Below are 21959 nucleotides of genomic sequence, written 5' to 3'. Positions count from 1 at the left end.
TATCTGTCATACCAAAGTATAATTCATGCCGATGGATGGGAACAACTGCAAAAATTATTTTCACAGTTCTCTGTAACTATCATGATCAGCCAAATTAAATGTTTATTATAGTTTTAGAGGCAGTTCAGCTCCATTTTTTAAAAAATGGAACAATCTTGCAACTGGTAATACTTTTAAAACCCAAAAAACTTCTGAAATGCATCCATTTTACTCAAGACTTTTTTATTTTGCAGTTGAAACGTCCACACTGTAAAATCCTCATTAAAACCAATCAGTCCTTTTTTTTTTGCCTGTTACTTATTCTATTTCTGCATAATTTCATATACAATACACAGAATTATAAACTGGGACTTGAAATAGCCTGAGAAACATTTGAATTAACCCATGCTCTCCTGAAAATAAGGTAGAAGGTATAATTAAATGGACAGAATAAAAATGTGGTTGAATACAACTGATTTTTTTTCCAATCACCTGAATTTTAGTATAGGAACTTATCAAACGTACTCGAGTTTGAGAGCAAATCCCAAATCGTGTCCATTAATGATATATTCATACAGCACAACAGGTCATGAATGGGTACTGCCCCGACTTGGTTTAAAATTCAATCCACGTTATCTGCTAAGATGTGCAAACACTCTTTTGATTTAACAAACAGAAAAGGAGCAATACTGCACACTAGGCTGCTTCCAGGCTTCCTCTAGATTGTTCTGATCACTACCTACCTTTAAAGGCTTCGTACAAAATTCTTGCACTTTGTTTTGCAGGTATCGGTGTGAATAATGCAAGCAGCTGGTGGGAACAGTTTTTGGGCTGACATTCCTTTTAAAATCTGTCAGCTGGAAGGGGTTAAATCTTGCTTTTCTCTGTTTATGAATTGTAATGTCACTAGAAACCTTATGTCCTCTACCATTGTACTACCGTAGAACATTACTGGGTGCATGCCTATCGGATATGTCGGCACCAGGCTCTGAAGTATTTTGGGATATCCTTGTTAGTTTCTTATGTAACTGCACTACCTCACTTCTGAAATCATATCCCAAGGCACAGAGCAGGAGGCTAAGTACAGCTGTGTCCTACTTCACACCACCTCCAAGAATATTGAGTTTTGTAGCACTAGCAAGGCTTGTAAAAATACAAAGCAATATCTTACAAAAGAAAAATACATTAAAAAAAAGAGAAAAGAAATTGTGCTCACCTGCTCACCAGCCTGGGATTCTCCTATGATGAATCGATCTCCTGGGCCATCAGCAGCTGTTAAGATAGACAATGCAAACGGTAAAGGCTGAATCAAAACAAACAACAGCAAAGAATGATCTAAGATTCAATTCTTCAGTGTCAGCATAACACAGTTTTTAAAAGTTGGAAAACATTTTAGGTCCTTTAAGTTGTGTTTATTATTTTGAAAAGTAACGGTTCTACAGTACTTTTAACCAAAAATTTCTGAGGAATATGGGATCAAGTAAAGGGAGATTAGGAGGAATTATATTAATAACAAAGACTTAAGAGTGTTCATGAGTTTATTTTTATACAAATGTCTGCCATGAGCCAATCTTTTCTATGTGAAACTAACACAGTGGAATCACATATTTTGTAAGTATTACCTACATTTTTTTCTAGACAACAATGGAATATTGACATTTCTAGATTCTATTTCTGCCTTTGGACCAAAGTGTGGACAAGCACAGTGGTTACAGACTGGGTAGACGACCATACATTTTCATACATTTTCTGAAGAGCAATAGGGCTAATATAATGCAACTTGGACCACCACATTAGAAGTCTGGGTTCTGCCCCTTTTTGTAATTTTAGGAGGTAGCACTGAACTAGTTACCTTATACCTTTCACTGAAGCCATTCTGAATAGCAAAAATTGGAGATCATGGATTTAACAAACCGAAGGTATCCAGGACTTCTAATTTAACCAAATCTGTATTTTTACAGGTACAACAAAAAGCTCCATTAGTAATGGTGCCAAGTTTCTGCTTCAAAGGTCCTAGTGGCATTATAGACTCTACTTTAGTGTGAAGCACATATGGAGCACAAACAACTCTGCCTATCCAAGTACAGCAGGCATGCTGTCAAGAGTATTCAGACAAACTGGGTTCATATGACCACATTTAAATATGTCCTTTTATTCATTTTAAATCTGTAACTGTCAAATGTTGACTTATCAGAGCTGAAGTCTAATCAGTGACAACCTTTACCTTAATACCTTCTGTTTCATTTCAAAAGCTCTGAATTTACAGCTAGATAACCTTATCGTATTGAGAAGTGCTTTCAGGAAGGATGCTCATGCAGTCTGTATAATGAGTTATTACATTTGTACTCATACATCAGCTGCTACTCTGCAGATTATGATCTATGGTACTTAGACATGTTTGAAGACTAATGATTAACTTAACTTTAAAAGTCTATCAAAGAGCCTAATCTATGAGCTTTAGAACAAATTCTAAAATAAGGAAGTGGAAAAGGACTCTTCAGCTACTTGTCTTTGAATAATGCATATAATACTACTGAATACAGTTGTCAGACTGTCACTGAAAAAAATGCACTGGGATGATCCAGAGAAAAGAAGAGAAAAAAATTCCTAATAGCACAATTATTTTAAACCTGATATAATGTTACTGAATTAGATTTTATTTCCCCATTAATATTGATACAGAAACAACGTTTATAGGTGAGGTCCAACTGATAGAGTTTGAAGAAAGTGGACAAGGTTTTGGGCAGACAGGTTTATTGGACTGAAAGGTAATAATTTATTTTTTTGTAAAAAGTATCTGTTAATGTAGTCAGTATTATCTCTGCCTACAAGCTTTGTTTCTCATATCCTGAGATAACAGGCCTACAAGAGCAATAAGAATAGAATAGAACCGACTGTTTCAGTTGGAAGGGACCTACAATGATCGTCTAGTCCCACTGCCTGACCACTTCAGGGCTGACCAAGTTAAAGCCAGTCGTCAAGGGCGGTGTCCAAATGCCTCTTCAACACTGATGGCTTGGGGCATCAACCACTTCTCTAGGAAGCTTGTTCCAGTGTTTGACCAACCTCTTGGTAAAGCAATGCTTCCTAATGTCCAGTCTGAACCTCCCCTGGCACAGGTTTGAACCATTCCCACACATCCTGTCACTGGATGTCAGGGAGAAGAGCTCAGCAGCTTCCTCTCCATGTCCCCTCCTCGGGAAGCTGCAGAGAGCCCTGAGGTTGCCCCTCAGGCCTCCTATTCTCCAAACTAGACAAGCCCAAAGTCCTCAGCTCCTCCTCACAGGACGTTCCTTCCAGCCCTTCCACCAGCTTTGTTACCTTCCCCTGGACACATTCAAGTACCTTACTCTTACTCTATTCAAATCCACCAAAAAAACTAGAGTCTTCTGTGTTGGTTTTGACAGAAGTTGTTGAAGACAGAGTTCATGATCCTTCTGTTCATTCTGTGTGTTTACTGAGGCTGTACTTGTGCTTTCCCTTACTTTGTAGCAATCAGGTTGCAAGACAGCATTTGCTTGATTCCCAAGGCTCTTGTCAGTCAGCATTCTACTGAGAGCTCCCTCTCTCAGCTTTTCTCAGTGTTACAATACCTCTATTTCTCTGGCTACATCTGCATTCCCTTGCTGCTATTACTGGTCATTTTGGTTTGCCTATCTCTCACACACAGATGACTGACAGCTGCAGTCAAACTAGTCTTGTAGACCTGGAATTTTATTTTTATAACAAATCCATGGGGAAGGTATTGGACCACATCCATTGTATGGGTTTGCAGACAGTCTATTTCATGGACAGTTACTTTCTGTTGTTTCAGCTGCCACTAACAAAAACCACATTTTAATGTCCCTAGAAGAAAGTTGGCTATTGTGTCCATATTTCAACATGGTGTTACAATGATTCAACCCCTGCCACAATGAAATCACTACTGGTATGATGTTGAATCATATATATTTTAATTTTGCTCCACAGGTATCTACAGGCAAATATCATTAGTCTTACTTTACAAAGAGAAAAAACTGATGCACAGAGAAATAACTTACTTAAAATCACGCAGCACCTAGTGGCAAAGCAAAGGATGGATTCAGGTCTCCTGGGAACTACTCACTACTTGTTCCATAAAGTCACACTACTCACTTTTTTATACATAGCAACCACAATATCTTCCAAGTAAAAATTAGTTTTTCTTTTGAGGTGCCTCCAAGAGAGTACACTCTGATATGTATTTTTAAAAATTCCCTAGTGCAATCATAAAACAATTCACAAATAGGAAGCTGGATCTGTGACAGTTCAACAAAGTGAGAAATATGTAAGAAATTCCTGATTAAATCAAAAACAGTGGAATAGAAGAAGAATCTGTCATTTAGAAATACATGTTCTATTACTTTCCTGAGTTCTTTAAGTTTCCAAGAAACTCACTAGTAACATAGGTGCATGTCTATGAGCATACATGCATATGTACGCATATATCCACTTAAAAATCTGAATTCAACTTTGTGGTCTTCCTTCAAGATAGTTGCGTTCTACATAACTGTGCCTCCATCAAGTATCTGAATCAGATCTCAACCATAGTAACCATTGCTGGATCCAAAACAGGTGAAGTAGCATGTTATAAAGTGGTTTTACAGACATTATACTGCAAGTCCACAAAGTGAGTGTTTACCTCTGACAGCGTAGCCGTCTTTTACTGATGCTGGAAATGGTGGTAGATTATCTTTTGCATATACATCTTGAGCAAGGACTCGGCCCATTCCATCTAGAAAAAAAGAGAAAAGAGCATTTTCCATGTCATTGCATCTACTGAAAGGGGAAAACAGGTGAAGAGCAGTGTGCTCTGATGGATGAAATCTGTCTGTATGTGACATGAACAGAACAGATCTCATGTTTTTGATTTCTGCCTCTACATACACGAAAAAAGACTGGAGTCTGAAACTACTGGTGAAAGATTTGTTCAGTAAGTCTGTGTTCCTGGTTATGGTGAAATTGTTGACAGTAAATCTGAATGTCAAGCACCCGGACTGAGAGGTAATAGCTCTGGTACAGGATCAGGCAGAACAAACAAGTGTTTGTTTCTTCACAATGTTTTCCTCCTGAAGTGTCTTAAAGATACATACTTTCCTGTATTTCAATTTTAAAAGATTTATTTTTTTTTTAAGCTTTCAAAATAACATTTCAAAAGTGAATCCTGTATAGAAAAGGTGAGAGGTGATGGATTGAACTCAAAGGATTCAACTTAAACAGTAATGATGGACAAGTTTCCCTGAACTGACAAAGAAGTTTTGCAATAGATGAGCTTTGCCTCATTGCTGAGAGTATCTCTGCTTAATGGAGGGTGAGTGCCCATAAGTGTCAGGATTATTTATGTAAATTTACACTGTTCTAAGTATTTTAATATACGTTTGAAATGTATTCTTTCCCTTCATGTAGCAACCATGACTGAATGAGCTGTAATTTGGCTCGGAGAAACTGACACGAATTATTTCACCCTTGGTCAAGTGCACACTATAACGCTTGCTTTCGTGGCACCAGCAAGAGTTTTCTTTTAGTATGATGTGAGACAGAATGGAAAATATCTATCTTAACCCTTCACATAGTGGGAAAGTGAGAACGAAGATCTATTACATGTGTGATTAGATGGACTGGGAAGGGGCATGTTGGTCAGAACTACTGAGATCAACTTGACTCCAGTGTGTCTAAGTAGAAGAAGCGAAGCTCATGTCCTAACAGAGGCCACCACTCTTAGGAGCACGTTGTGGCACAGGAGGGTGACATCCAGCTGAAAGTATGAAGGAATGAGAGGATGCATGAACATTGCTGCCAGAATTTGCATGGATATGTACTTCATAGATTATGAACATTCAGATGTGCCAAAGAGAGATATCCTTAAAGTGTGTTTCTGTTTCTACAGATAGGGAAATAGATGTGGTTCTGGATTTGCTGGGAAGGCAGAAGACCTAACATTGCACACTAAATTGACAGGTTTTGTTAAAAAGTGCACCTACTTGATCTGAATATGTTCAGCTCCAGTGAAGTGCCATTATAATGGAGATTATATTTTACTTATTAACGCAAGGTGATTTAGTTAGTAATTAACTATAACATCATTGCGCTCACATCCATTTGTATCAACTTTCAGCTTGAGATGAATATTTATGTTGCTTTTTTGAAATAGGTATTGCCATGAAAATGCTGATAAAACCTGCTAAAGCAACTCAAAAAGCACCTTTGTGATAGCTACTAATATATCTGTGCATCACTGCATATCACTGTCCATGACACACAACACATAAGACACTAGAAAGCTCATGAAAGCTTGTACACTTGCACTAAAAAACCCACAGATACTGACACCTAAATTACAGCACAGAAAAGGCAGCTATCAAAGGCCTAGTAAAAACAGCCTCTGCTCGCAGACACACAAAATCTCATACAAAAGCGATGCTTCTAATTTTAGCAGGCATGTTGTGTCTTCATTTTACTTCTTGTCTGCATGCAAAATTACACCAATTAGAGCAAAGTTGAACAGTGTGTTCCTGGCATTCTGCCATGCAATATTTGAACGGAATAAATGGCTAGCCAGTAGCGAGAATGAATTTCATTAAGGGGAGAAAAATGTGAGAATTACTTGCTGAAGCCTTAAGCATTTAAAATGAAGCAAGTCAGCAACTAAAGGACAATCTGAAGTACCTCTGTATTCTGCTTTATTAGAGCAATTATTTTAGAAATACACTGTTTGACCTTATTTAGATTAATTGTAATTCAAAAACGTGTTCTGAAATATTTTAATGTCATCAAACTGCCCCTTGTGATGCCCATAGCCTTCCGATTCTAACACAAAATAGAGAATTACTTTAAACTCAGTTTTCAAATTTGGGTATTTTTTAAAGCTTAGCTGGTGAAACTGGAACAGTTCTGTGACAAATACTGACTTCTCAGGGTATTTGTACTGGGACAAAACAGTGAGACAGGTATTGTACTAGAGGTGATGGATTTGCTCACATTTTGTAAATATTGCCCTGGTAGCACTTCAGTACGATATGAAAACGCAATGCTACCCAGATAATCAGCTAGTTCAAAATGAAGAAGCAGTGGAAAAAATGTCCAAGCTCTACAGAAGTTACAGAGCTCTTGGACTAGATGTGAAAAACCGCTCCATTCTCAGGCTTAAGCCCATGAAATGTAGATTGCATCTACTTTGTACTTTTAGTATCAATTAAACTTCTGCTTCTTCTTAGTTTCAAAAGAATAATCATTATCATGCTGTCTAAAAACTTAACCTTATATATACATGGAGTAATGTTCAGGTAACTGTATTTAGCTGGAATAAAAGGCTAACTGATGCCTTCATACCAGATATTGATGAAGGCAGGTAGGAAATACATTTCAGATGTTTTCGGTTTATGCCATTTCTGCAAAATATTTTAAGATTGTCTTTTTTTTTTTTTTTTCTTTAATATGGAAGAGGTTAAATGATCTATACAGGCACTGAGCAATACACTTACTAATGCGAAAGTCATGTTCCAAATGGCAACTTTATTCATCCCCCTCCTTATGTTAGGACAGAATAGATGTGAAAGACTACAGCAGGCCTTGACTCAATCAAGAATCAAGTTAGGACTGTACTGGCTACTTGTACAACATTCAGCAGCTTTATTTGTGAGTTTATTACTATGTAATATATTTAGTAATGTAAATAAATCAGGCTAAAATCAACTAGGTAATTTGTTAATGAAATTAATTTCAATCCTGGAAGTTTAAACATTTTACGTTCCTTACAGAGAAACTGTGCTCCCAAGAGATAATTTTCAGGAGCTCAGTGTTAATTCAAGGCACAAAACCAAAAAGAAAATAAACACAGCACAACAGTGCTTTTCTGAGTACATTTAGTTAGGATTCAGGCCTCCAGGACTGTACTTCTATTATTTCCTGACATTACAGGTGTATTAACTGAAAAAAAACCCCATAACTAAATTAAAAACTGGTTCTTAATTCATGGTATTCTTCAAAATCAATATTTTTAGCCAACTAACGTATATGTGTGTGCATACATGCACACATATATACATATATATGCCTTTACAAAATATTCCTATATATTTGTCTGTATAACACTATGGTGATTACTTAAGAACTTCTGAAAATGGGATTCCATCTGGAGATTTGTAACTGCAGATTAAGAGAATTTCATTTCCAGTATAACAGATGCAGATGTGTCCTTTAGGATGTCTCCTAAAGGCTCAATCCTGAAATTTCATACTATGCATTAGGGAATCTTACAGTGCTGACATAAGTATATACTTCTTGAAAAATAAATTACGAGATACAATTTTAAACTAGAGCGAAAAAATATGAAGGAATACAGCTTTGTTAAATTTTCGTTGTTGGCACAATTATGTGAATATTAAACCAAGAATATACCTGTACAGCTGATAACCTTACCATGTATCTAACTCTTTTTTTTTGGGTGGGAGAGAAGAGGGTCATAACTGAAGTGTCTCAGCAGGCTCAGAACATTGTTTTTAAAAGAATAACGGGGCCAGGAACAATAATCAAAATGTTCCAGACTTAGAATCAGCTTGTATCTTATGTCAGTAATGAGGTAACATGAAGAACAAAATGAAATATCAACTAAGATAATATCAAGTATACTAGAATACCTTCTCTTACCTTGAAAGCATACTTCCATGTAGTAAAATAAGAACAGAAACAACCAAATGGTCTTTTTGACAAACTAGAGTATATAAAACTCTATAGAGAATATAAGCATCTAGCCATGACCAATTACCTCCAGCTACCTCTGTAAGGACATTTTGAAGAGCATGTAGTCTGAACAGAGTCACTCTGTTATGGGTATGGTAACTTTATCACTATTAACACAAAATTGTTATTTAGCCTATATTTTCAATGGTGTTTAATATGAAAATAAATTACATGGTGAAAGCTTGTCTAAGGCATGTTGCATCAGGAAATTATATGTGCTGTGATTTTTCTGATTTCACCATAGTTCTAACGAAGAAGTTTACAAATCAGATATATGAAAAGGCTGCTACTTACTGTTGTTACAAATATGTTTGCACAAAAACTAGTGTATATATATAAACAGATGGTGATGTTATTGTTATGTATGTCAAGATATGTGTAGCATGTGAAGATTATGCTTATGCTCTGTCTGCCTAGAATAATATTTTTAGCCACATTTTATTAACTTCTAGAAAAAATACAGCTTCTACCCAGAAACACAACACAAGCAACATAGAAGTGTTGTGAAACAGTATGTAAGTTGTCATTCAGAAGTGTAAAAGATAGAAGGAGAAAAGTGAAAATAAAGACAAGAGAATAAGACACTTTCACAGAATCAAGGAACAAAAAAAGGGAAAACCAGCAGCTTATCAGCACTTGTTTTCCCCTATGATCAATACAACCCAAATTCAAGTGCCTATTTCTTCACTTACTTTTGCAGTAGAGGTTTAAAAGATCAAAACTATTTTTATATAAAAAAAGAGTAATAATGCTACAGTACCTTTTATAGCAAAATAAACACATGCTGTGCTTATTTTTCAGGGAGGTACACACCAAACTTCTGTCTTTTATTTCAGGAGCTCAGTGTTGTATACATAGCATCTACATGGACTAAATGTACCTAACACTGACTCATCATGTTGTCCACAGAGGGCTGTCTTAGCCAAGGCATTCAGCTGACAGCTATCCCAAAAGATCTAATAGTGGTCAGGCATTTATGCCTTAATGCTGCCTTCTAACCTGCACACCATTATGAAAGTGCAGGGTGTAACATGCACACCACTTGTTGACCCAGTCCTGGTGCTGCTCTGAATGCAGGATGTGCAGCGTCTTCTCAGAGATCTGCTTCCCGCTGCCAAGGCACAGCGCGGTGCCGGTGTCTGCTTGGAGTGACTAAACCCACAGCTCTGCTAAATCACTATGTCAGTACGAAGGTTTGTGGCAGCACAAAGATTTGGTGAAGAGCATGAAAACTCTGAACTTTCAAGCGAGAAGATGGAATATTTCACTCAGAAACTGTACCTCTCTACTACCTGAAGTGCACTGATGTCCTAAACATTTTGCCTCTTGAGGCTCGCGGTTCCACTATCTCTCTGCTCACCACCTTACCTTTGGAAAATCTGTAGGAATCCCTGGAGGAGGCTTCCCCCTTCCCTACCTACTTCAGGATTACTTGTCAGCATGCTTACTGTCATGGCTTTGTTCTGTGCCAAGAACACTCCCAGATAATGCCCAGGCATGGTGTTAGGGATAGCAGGAGGAAGGGAGACACCTAATAGGCATTATGAACACACTGTTTCAGGAGGGAGCATAGTTTAGCTGAATAAACATGAGAGACGCCTTGCTAATTCCTTTTAAGGCCAGAAAATGGCTTCACCTATCCCCATTTATTTAAGAGTACAGACATGGTCATGTCTGACATTTTGCCTGTTGTTTGGTGCCTTTTAAGACAACATCACTGTATAAATCAGCAACAGTGATCCATGATTCTAAATTTTCACTAAATCAAATATTAAATGCAAGTAAGTATCAGAAAAGGCTCATATGTAGTGGTAGAATAGAAATGGTTTATAAGAACAGAAATTCTGGAATGACTAGCAGGCCAAGTAGGATCTGAAAAAACAGACTGAGATGAACTGTCAAAGATACAGATGTGGAAAAAAGCGACCTGGAATCAACCATCACTTTGATTTGATCATTAATCTCAGATTGGAAAGGGGAGTTTAGTGAGAATCTGGCACAGTAAGAAAACAGTGAACAATCACAGTACAACTTAGAGGTAGTTGGCATCTACAGAAGTCCAGTGTTAAATCAAATGCTGAGGCAAATGGTGGTTTCTATGTTTTAGCTTTGTTGCATGTAACACAGAGCATAGGAGAGTTCATTTATATATTTTAGAGTTTCATTACAGATTCCTTCAGAGAGCAGCACTGAGCTAAATCAACATTCTCCTGACTTTGAAAGGAGACTTTTCCTCCTATTATTGGCATTTCCTAAAGCAGCTTCTCCTAGAAAAAGTACTGGTTCCGATACCTCACACAGCATTGATAAAAGACAACAACTACCCTAACCCCCACCAAGAATCCAACTTAAAATACCTCTGTAATTGATGATTTCTGTTCCAAGCACTGGGGTCATCTCCAGAACTGTGATGAAGGCCTTGTCCATAGATGTCAATGGGAATGGAGACATGCGGTGTCTTCTTGCTACCTTGGTAATGTCAACAGCACTGTGACCTGCAATGAGAGAGCACCAAGTTTGTATATGCTACAATGTGTAGATGTACGCAGTGATGTTCAATTAAACCACTCTACTGAAACTAATCCGCAGTAAATTAAATTAGCTAGTTATCGCTATTGACCATTTAGGTCAAACACTGGGAAGGCACTGTATTCAACCAGAATCAAAAGAGAGATTTAAAACAAAATGCAATTTACAGTTGAAAAAGTTCACAAAAGTGAACTTACTTGTTCACTTACTCCTTACTTGTAATGAAAAACATACCAGAAGTCTTGATGAGTATAAAAGGATCCGTTAATTAGAAAGAGAAACCCTTCAAAGATTATGTAGTATTTTATACCAAGGATGATAATCTGAGGTTAACTCAGTTCTGTGAACTATGAAGTCAGGACGATTCACTCCTCATTCTGTTCTCCACAAACACTCCTCAATATGCTATGTGCAGTGCACAGATAAAACATACAAATGGACATTGTCCCAGTGAGTTTAAAAATCTAAGAGTGAGATGGGAGTCAAAAGGTTTGAAAAGAGGGTAGAGGGAAGCACAATGTAATCACTGGACAGTCACGACAGCAGATGGGATTTCCAGATTGTGGGCATCCTACTCATTGTCAAGATTTTGTGGTCACCACAGGAAAATCACATTTAAATGTATAATTGGAGTGAAGGTAGTAGGATAGATTAACGCAACCTTACTTTTCCCACGTATGAAGGACAGGTTGGGAGAAAATATGACAAAAGTTGGTTGAAAATGAAGCCAGCAGCATGTTTGATTTCTTGATACTTACTGAGAGAGTAAACAAGGGGACAACAAGCTATGAAGGATTTTGAAAGTGAAGATAATCAAGTAAAGAGAGGGAACTATTGCAGGAATACATAAATAAGACTAACAGATATAAATCAAAAGATCAAGAAAATGACATTTGTAGAAATATCTTGAATGGATTTGCCTAGAACAAGAAGGTTTTTACGAGAGCCAAAGTGGATGAAATTCTACATGTAATATGTAATGATATTCCTACAGCAACATAAATTATAAGATAGCATTAACAAATAATAAAAAACTATTTTTTAATAACTTGATTTTGCTTTGCAGTAGCTAGCTGAATATGCCCTTTGCTGGTGCACATGCCTTCACATTCTGGAAAAAAAAGAGATTATCACTTTAAGTGTAGTCTTCTATTAGGTTGATGCAAAAGTAACTGCGGTTTTGGACCATGAATTGTAGATCATTAGAACTAGGTTCAAACACATTTTTATTAATCAAAACAGAAACCACTACAATCAACACATTTTTCCCAATGAGAAATAAGTTTTTTTTATTCTTGTAGCATAAAAATGCATGCTTTGGGATTTGATGAACTATTTGAAAGCACTTTCTGCATCCTGCTGCTTGTGGAAGCATTTACTCTGCAAAAGAGTTGTTGAGATGCTTGAAGAAGTGGCAGTCAGAGAGAGAGAGATCAGGTGAATATGGTGGATGAGGCAAACCTTTCTAGCCCAATTCAATCAACTTTCGAAGTGTCGGCTGTGCGACGTGCAGTTGGGTGTGATCGTGGAGTAGAATCAGGCCCTTTCTGTTGACCAATGCCGGCTGCAGGCGTTGCAGTTTTCAGTGCATCTCATCGATTTGCTGAGCATTCTTCTCACATGTAATGGTTTTCACTAGGATTCAGAAAGCTGTAGTGCAGCAGAGCAGCAGCAGACCACTAAACAGTGACCATGACCTTTTTTGGTCCAAGTTTGGCTTTGGGAAGTGCTTTGGAGGTTGTTCTTGGTCCAATCACTGAACTGGTTGTCACCAGTTGTCATATAGAATCCACTTGTTGCCACATGTCACAATCTGATCAAGCAACAGTTCACTGTTGCACAGAATAAAAGAAGACAACACTTCCAAATGATGATATCTTTGACTTTTGGTCAGCTCCCGAGGCACCCACTTATCGAGCTTTCTCACCTTTCCAATTTACTTCAAATGCTGAATGACTGTAGAACGGTCAACATCGAGTTTTTTGTTAACTTCTCGTGTAGTTGTAAGAGGATTAGCTTCGACAGTTGCTCTCAATTGGTTGTTGTCAAATTCTGATGGCCTCACCTTCAAGGCCCTCGTCTCCTTTGTGCAACTTCTTGAACCACCACTGCACTGTATGTTCATTAGCAGTTCCTGGGCAAATGGGTTGTTGACATTGCAAGTTGTCTCCGCTGCTTTACGACCCTTTTTGAACTCAAATAAGAAAATTGCTTGAATTTGCTTTTGGTCTAACATAATTTCCATACTCTAAAATAAATATAAAATAATCAGCAAGTAATGAGTCAGTAGCAAAAAAACATAAAGTGTGAAAAGTGCATTAAAATTATGTATAACATAGCCACATTTATTTCAGAATGTATTCCAATATGAAATGGCAAATTTCAACAATGCAAAAACTGCAATTACTTTTGCACCAACCTAATAATAAGTAACTACAAAAATAGTAAAACAATCACACAGTCTAAGTTTTTCCTTCAGAAGAGAAGGTTGCTTAATCGATATGTATATATAAAACTTCTTTCTAGCACTGACACATGCTTGTCTCTCTATGTGGGAGATTGTTCTTTTTTTTTAATTCCATTAACACCGTAACTATCTTCAAGAGTAAGAAACAGAGACAAATAAAACTGTCCACCTAATTCCAGTCCCAAGAAAGATTCTGGAAGAAATTATTTGAACAATCCCTTTGTACATATTTAGAAGATAACATGATGATAAAAGCAGGTGCTGTGAATTTGACCAGCACAAATAATTTCTAACTGACTTAATTCCTTTCCTTTACATAGCAGCTGGCACACTGAGGAAGTGGGAACCAGCTGCTGAGATATATTTTAACTATATTAAGACTTTTCACACTCTTAAACATGACTTTAGCATAGGCAAACTCAGGACAAATGATCCAAATTAAACTATTGGAGGATAAAAATGTAACTACTGAAAAAACTGCATTCCTAGATTTAACAATAGAGATATCCCTAGCAAGCTTGCATTTTAAATTACTATGCCTGTATTTTGTTAGCAAACTCAAAAAAATGAGGAAAAGGAAAGGAAAGCATTTGTGAGACACCACGAAACTTCTCATACTTTTCTCTGCATAGAAAAATAAAACCTGCTTAGCAGTACTGTAATCCCTGCAGATCCAGTAGATTCCATACAATTTATGTTAAAAACTTTTTCCTGACTCCATAAATTAAGGAAATATTTTCTTAAAAGTTGGGAAAATTGAAGGAAGGTGCTAGGAAAAAATATGTCAGGGCAGTGAACACTGGTGGAACTGTGTAGCAGTAAACAACCTTTATGCTACAGGCAGGGAGGTGCTTTTATGTTTTTCTTCTACTGCTACCTAAACCTCATTGTTAGCTACTTCAGACGCTAGCATTTCACCTCTCTAACCCTTAAAACATGAATGAATTCAGAGTCTTTGAACGGTGCCCAGAGTAGCAGCTTCAGATGCAGAACGCTGTGTCTAATATACATCATTTGCTTACGTCAAGGGTTCTGTTAAAATCTGCTGAGAAATGTGTTGTTCAACAGTTTTTTTTGAAACCAGGTAAAATCCCCTAATCTCTGACAACTTTCTTCCAACACCAAAAGTAACACCCATTATTGCTGTAAGAGAAGCCAAGAAAATACATACTCAAACCCAGAGCCCCTCTGAGTTTAACACTGGCGTGAATAACCTTAACGAAGAAAGGAAGAAAGATGCACATGTAACTACTAACCCTTCTCTTTCCCTATTCCTACAAACAAATGCCACCTCTTTTTTTAGAGGTATGATACACTCAAACAGACCTGGATACAAACAAATAACGATTTTTTAAATTCTCACATTACTAAGTAGTACTTCTAAATTACAAGTAAATGACATTAAACAACTCCCCAGATCTTCCCAAGTTGTCTTTCACTGATTTCAAATGTCAGATGGCTCTGAAAATAACTACTTACAGTAAGCAGCATTTTGCATGACAAAATAATCCTCTAGCTTTGAAGCAACAGAGTCAATTGGCTGCATAAGGCAGAAAGTTCCTGACAGTCTTCTCTCTTATCACCAAAACAACTTCCTATTCCTGTTGTTATACATATATATATATATATATCTACACATTTGGTGAATCAAATTTTAGACTAGGAAAGGTTCCCATAAAACAAAGGAAAGAAATCATGCAAATTATAGAACCGGCCATTTGGATCAAACCCGAATTCTTAACCTTTGCATTTTTTTTGGTTTGGTTTTATGCAACCCAACATTAAATTTCATATTCTGGTATGAAAATAAAAATCATATGTATTCAATTTGAGAATTTCCATTTTCATTGCCTTTGACTGTTGATTCTTTTTCCCTATAAAAGTTGCACACACATGATCAATTGCAACAAAACATCACCACAAACAACACAGACCGCCATGTCATTAAAAAAACAACTTTGAATAAAAATTTAAAAGGCAACTACCCATTAACACATGAACACTATGGGGTATTTACATTTCTATTTTGTCTCCAGACTGAATTTCATTGTCTTGTTAAATTTCTTCTGCCAAACCACTTATGTCCCAAGCGTATCCTTCTCATTTGATTATCATATGCTGTCTTCTGAGCACTCTTAGTTTCTCAACAGAGTTATGAAATTTCCGTACTTACTTGCTCTGAGGATATTCTCCTTGCTGCTGCACCTAGACTGGACCTGCAGAGAGAGCACAAAGAGTATGAGCTACAGAAGTTGACAAGAATGCAAAATACAGAGATATAATGGGCAAGCTCCTGGGATCTAAGACAGAGGCTATACATATTTTCAGCAAAGTTCTTACATAACTCTACATGAGAGAAGTACATTAAGCAGAAAAGTGGTAGCTGATGGTCGGAATCTGATACAAGCAATTTGATTCCACACTCTACCATAAGAAGCAAGATGGACTAAGGACAGTATCAGAGTAAAATCAAGGAACAAAGTGGTTAAAATTACACGTTAAGCTCCAGTTAAAAAAAAAATGAAAATCCACATTTTCTTGTACAACTGTGATCACAGTAACTCTGAACCTAGGTCCTGTTTTATGATTAGACATAAAATATTATCATGACCTGCTTTAAAATTCTATTATTGACATTTTCAGGTGTTACAGAAAGAATTTAAAATAGTCAATTTAGATTGTGTTGATTCTGAAAATATTTAATAAGATTTCTTTGCAATTGTATAAGCGACCCACAATTGTATCAACAGCTGCTAGCTAGGGCCAGATAAATTTCCTCAGTTGTTTCTGTTTGAACAGTATATATTTTACAGTGCAATTCTGGGTGAGAATGACAACTGGTTTCTCAACAAATCCTCTTCCTTGCTGCTTAGCTGCCGCTGTGCTATTCCAGATACATTAGCCTGACTCCAGGGAAACTGGATGATTCATGTTGGTCTAATATTCTAGTAACACTGGATATTTAGGGTTTCATCTGTTTACCACGCAGGTTTAAAAAAGAATTGTTTCTGAAGAGTATCAGTCCTGTAAACACAACACAGTTTAAACTTTATCTGTATTGAAGTATCAGCTCTTGGTAATTCTTCTGAGGTTTGGAAAGACAGAACATTGTACAATAACACGGAAGTTGCAAGCTTTTAGATGAGCTATTTGAACAGCAATCTATCTTCTGGCAGGTCAGCTGGCTGAACTGGTAGCACTTGAATAAAAAGCTTTCTGTGTGTACAAAACCCCAGCTAATGTGAACTTCACAGGAAGACAAACCTCTGAGAGAGAATGGAATCTCTTTTTTACTTCATTCACAAATATATTGCTAAATTTCAGTGAGAGGACTAATAAAGTAAAACTGTGTACACATGGTGAAAGAAGTGGAATAGCACAGGTAACACTGAGGGTGTCATTTCCATGCAGAACATTTGTCTCTGCTGAAAAAGCAACGGAGTGAATCCAGATTATCTTTCAGACTACAGTTTCGATTTGCAGTTACAGAAAAATTGCCTAAAAAGTGAATATGTGTGATCTAATAATTGATGAAGAATGGTACACTCTCAACTCCCAAAAGGCCGTCTTCAGAAAGGAACAACCATTTAAGGCTGAAACCAACTGTGCCCAAGTTCTAAACCTCTTTCTTCTGTTCCACAGCAGCTTGCCCCAAATGTGTATTCACATATAAAAATTAGATTCTACAGCGCAACACAATTTACTTATTGTAATGGAATAACTTATGGAAAGTAATGTTGCAACTTAGAGTGGGTTATGGTGTCCTTCCCTGAAAAAAACTGTTGTTTAAAACAAAACAAAACAAAAAAACAAACCAAACAAAAAAAAAAACCCAGAAACCCCCCAAACCCTCCCTCCTTCCCACCAAAAATACCGTAAAAGAAAACTGCAAACAAATATTAATTATGCCCAAATTTGGCCCAGAGTTGTTTTACCAGATTTCAAAGGCATGAGGTGAAGTCTCTTTGGAAGAAGTAAATATTTATCTATAATTTACCAAAGGACAATTCTGGGCCAAAAAGGTGGTATAATGGTAGGAAAGAAAGCACAAAAGAGAGAGTGGCACAGACTGAGAGAAGCAGGATGGGACGTGGCAAGCCAGAAGATGGTGTGTGCAAAAGGAGACATGGGCCTATGTGTGTAAGACTACTGGTTAAAATGGAAGAGGCTCTCTTATTTCTCACTGAAAACCATATGAAAAGAGAAAACGAGGAATGGGCCTGCTGCAACATAATCAAGCGATTCAGCAAACTGCGGAATGAAACTCAGTGAGGTAACATAGTCCTAAAGAAAAAGGCAAAAAAACCAAAAAATACAAAACACAAACATTCGAAACAATCTACTAAAATAAACTAAGTAAAATATGTGATCCAAAGGACACAGATAAAAGCTACTAGAGAAGGAGGAAAAATGTTAGCAGACAAAGACAGTGCTAAAGAAGTAAAATGGAAGTCAAGAGAGAGTCTTCAACAAAGTGGAGGAACAGAAGGAGCCCAAACCCATAGCGCAAAGCAATGTTTGCGAATGGAAAACAGCTCCTTTGAGCAGTAATAGTTACTCTCGAGTTGTAGCCTCTATTCCTCCTCAGTTCATCTTTAAGCCCTTCCAACCTATAGTGGAGCTAGTGTATGGACAAAAACAAGAGATTTATAATGAACAGAGCAGCTGAGATTTGCAGATCAAATCTTCTAATATAAAAAACGTGCTGACAAAGTTTTGCTCTTACAGAGTCCAAATGACAATGGTAACAAAAGACAGCTGGCTTCACACGCAGCTTCGTACAGGCCATTTTTTTAATTCTGTGCACACAGAGGACTTGAAATTTACTTTTTGCTTTCTTACACCCAGCCTACAGTTTCCATGTTATCACTCACCTGATGGGCAACATATGCAGTATGAGAAATAATTTGCTTCCCACAAATTTTAAAAGCAGCTGTGGAAGAGGAATCCATGATAATAAAATAAAAGGCTTGATCAGCTAGACTTGATCGTTTCCCAAGCTATGCTCACAGCTGCAGAATACAAACCATGTTTTAACATAACTGACATAAAAATTAGTTATTACATAATACTTCTGATTGCTTAATATGAATTGCACATTGATATCCTAAATGTTATTTTAAAACAAAACTGCAGTAAAATACCATTTTGAATAAAACCCACCGGCTTTCTAACACATACAGTTTCAGCAGCAATGGAGCTTTGCATGAATGGGGTTGTGTTCTTTAAATACCTTTTATCATATTCATTATTTGTATGTTTTACTACTTGGTTATTTGTGACATTTACAGAAAATTCGTATTCTTTTCACAGCTACTGCTAAGTCAAGAATCCATATTACATTGCATGTAGTACCATGAGTGACTGGGTGAGTGATTAATAGTATTATTTACTATAATTCTTATTCACAGGTAGTTACAGAAATAACAACCTATGGCTGTCTCTCACAGGGAAAGTATAGATTTATTGTTTGTCCATTCTACTGCCTCTTGGCTCATGATGTTCCTTGGCAGAAGACACAGTGGGCTACCAGCCAGTACCATTCCCTTGCATAGTTCAGGCAGAATGTAACCAAACCCAAAGCATTCGATTCACATTACTCTGTTCTCAAGCAAACTGGATTTTATGTTCTTTAAAATATAATTTCATCATGCTGGAATGCAGAGTAAGCTTTCTTCCATAGGCTGAAGTAGTAAATACAATGGGAAATAAAGTACTCAAAAATAAATTAAGGGAATGGTAAAATAAAGAGTACTTCTGACAATTTCTATCAATCAATCATGATTTGTCTGAAAAATGAAATCAATGACTGCACTAAACTGATTTAAATCTACATGATATGTTTTGCTGCAAATAAAAATCAGTCCACAAATTTTTTTTTTTTACACAAAAAATAGAAAAAGACACAAAGAAAAGTTCATGCTACAAGTGAAAAATTAATGTGAAAAATAAAGAAAAAAAGAAAAATTGAAAAATCCTTTAACACTTTACCATGACTGTTAGGAATGGTTAGAGAAATTACTTACCTTTTTAAAGTCATAACAAGATTAGCACAGAGTATTAAGTCAGCTCTTCATTATGGGAGGTACAATTAAAAGCCGTTGGTTATAATAAAACAAATTGCTACACAAAGATGAAGAGTTTCCAGCCCAGTATGAAAAGCTAACTCTTATGGGAGTACATTTCCACTCAATTTTACAGCATGAAGAACAATTCAGAACAATTACACCAAAACATGAGTAACCATCAACAGAAAGAGCCTGTTTCTCAGGAACACAGAGGCTGTAGGAGGCTAACCCGTAATCGGTATCATTTACAGGAAAGCACATCGCTCCACTTTTAGGAAAGCATGCACAATGTGGAACCACCAGCAGAAACCCAAACATCCATACGGACACGGAGGACTAACATACAGCAAAAGGAATGAGTTTGCCAAGCGGTAATGAAGGAAGCGGGGTATGTGAAGCACAGCAGCCGGTAACAGTTTCCGAACTCTATTCCCCTAACTCTCCCATAAACACCAGGCGGGCTGTTTATGAGCTATTGCACCTACCACAACTTACTGTCAGTGAGAAAGCGTGTAACTCATATAAGCTCTCCTGTAAACTTCAGCAGTTTTATGAAGAAAATTTATTCTGTGTGATGTGGGAAAGTGTGCTGCTGCTGCTTTTTCTACATGTGTTTTACTTAAGAGATAGATGTGTACCTTACACAGCATCTAACCCTACAACAAAGCCCTCTAATAACTCATGTAAATATTTCTTATCATTTTATACTGCAAAGCATTTCAGTGGCAAGAAATATCTTGGTGCCACTCAAGCTTTAATGTATACTGCCATGGCTAAATTCTCTGTTCAAATTGTCTTAATCTCATTTATGTTCATTACCTTCTACATGGGTAATCACGTGATCTGAGTTCTGTACCATATACTCTGAGCACATGCCTTTTCAATGTCTCTCAAATAGTTGCCTGCTTTAAACAATTTTCAAATCACACATGATCCAATCTGTAACTCTAGAGGTTTGCACTATGTTTCTCGCCTAGATACTCTCTTCCCCAAGAGTGCAATGTACCATAATCAGTATCTGTAACTAACTAAATAAAATAAAACTAAAGCATTAATAACCATGTCTCAAACTAGTGTAATACCACTATAAAAGGAATTGATTTTGGCCTGTTATTCTAAGCAATACACGTAAGGTTAAACTAGGGGCTAATTTGAAAAATACAAGGAAACACATTGTTTAATGAAAAAAAAGTTCTAAATTTAATATGAAGAATAGAAAGAGTTGCTTTGCTTGAATTAATATGGGACATAAAAATGATGTCATTTAAAAAAATTCACAGGAAAAGTGTATACTTCAGAAAACTTTGTTAACAAAGTATTTGAAGATTAAATAATCCCATTACAAGATGCAATATTCCTATTTCAGGAATGCATTCCTATTCAAACAGCACTTAAGCATTTGGAGTCTGTGGGAAGAAATAAGCAAAAATTATTTGAAGTCAATATCATTTTAGGAGCAGATTTTTACCACTGATTAATTGTTACGCTTTGTAGACTGGACACTGAACAAAATCCATCTTCAAATCTTGAATATGCCTTTATGTCTTCATCCTTATATTATTGAGTCCTCTTTTCTGAGGTTTTTCCTAGACAGCTATACATTACATAAAGATATATTTAATTTTGATAATTGTTTCCCAGTGGAGTATGAACATGGAATTTTATGGTCAGATCATGATTCATCCTAACTACTGTTCAAACAGGACAGTGGACGTGAATTGATGAATACACTGCAGAAACATGAGGGCTGAATTGGTTCATTTTACAGGAGCAGTACAAAAAAAGATACTATCCAATATTTGGAACTAAATGAAAAGGCAAAGGGCAGTTTCCTGGGATAAGATGCTGATCAGTCATTGTCTCTCAACGAAAACTGACTTTGTCCTGGAGACACAAAATCATTATGTTTATTACTAGAAGAAGCTTCCAACAAAATCTTACACATCAACTAAAATTGCAATCTGAACACCTCACTGAATGAGAAAGCAGGAAGATACATACAGCAAAAAAGGAGGTAAAGTAGTACAGTACTGGTCAAAAAGCTCATAGGAAAGCAAACTTGCTACAACAAACTGGCAGCATAGGCTTGATAGTTGAGAGTAAAAAGAGGCAAAGAGAATAGAAGTGGTTTTTATTTCTTCACGGGAATTTTAATGAAA

At 36.7% G+C, this 21959-nt stretch overlaps 1 protein-coding gene across 6 annotated transcripts in view; it reads right to left on the bottom strand.

Moving 5' to 3' along the window:
• Nucleotides 1-21959, bottom strand: part of GPHN (gephyrin) — a gene marked incomplete at both ends in the record, with an annotated part of 292255 nt that overhangs the window by 38469 nt on the left and 231827 nt on the right. For 4 of the 6 annotated variants that reach the window (XM_080346043.1, XM_080346040.1, XM_080346042.1 and 1 more), the window contains 4 exons: nucleotides 1196-1251; nucleotides 4640-4732; nucleotides 11094-11231; nucleotides 15906-15948. In XM_080346043.1, coding sequence (XP_080202169.1) covers nucleotides 1196-1251; nucleotides 4640-4732; nucleotides 11094-11231; nucleotides 15906-15948 — 330 coding nt within the window. Of the gene's footprint in view, nucleotides 1-1195; nucleotides 1252-4639; nucleotides 4733-11093; nucleotides 11232-15905; nucleotides 15949-18290; nucleotides 18354-21959 lie in introns of all 6 variants that reach the window. The other 2 variants (XM_080346039.1, XM_080346041.1) reach the window with 1 other exon arrangement.

The sequence above is a fragment of the Nesoenas mayeri genome, assembly GCF_963082525.1.
Source record: "Nesoenas mayeri genome assembly, chromosome: 5".
NCBI classification, from domain to species: domain Eukaryota; kingdom Metazoa; phylum Chordata; class Aves; order Columbiformes; family Columbidae; genus Nesoenas; species Nesoenas mayeri.
This window is presented reverse-complemented; position numbering and strand designations above follow the sequence as displayed.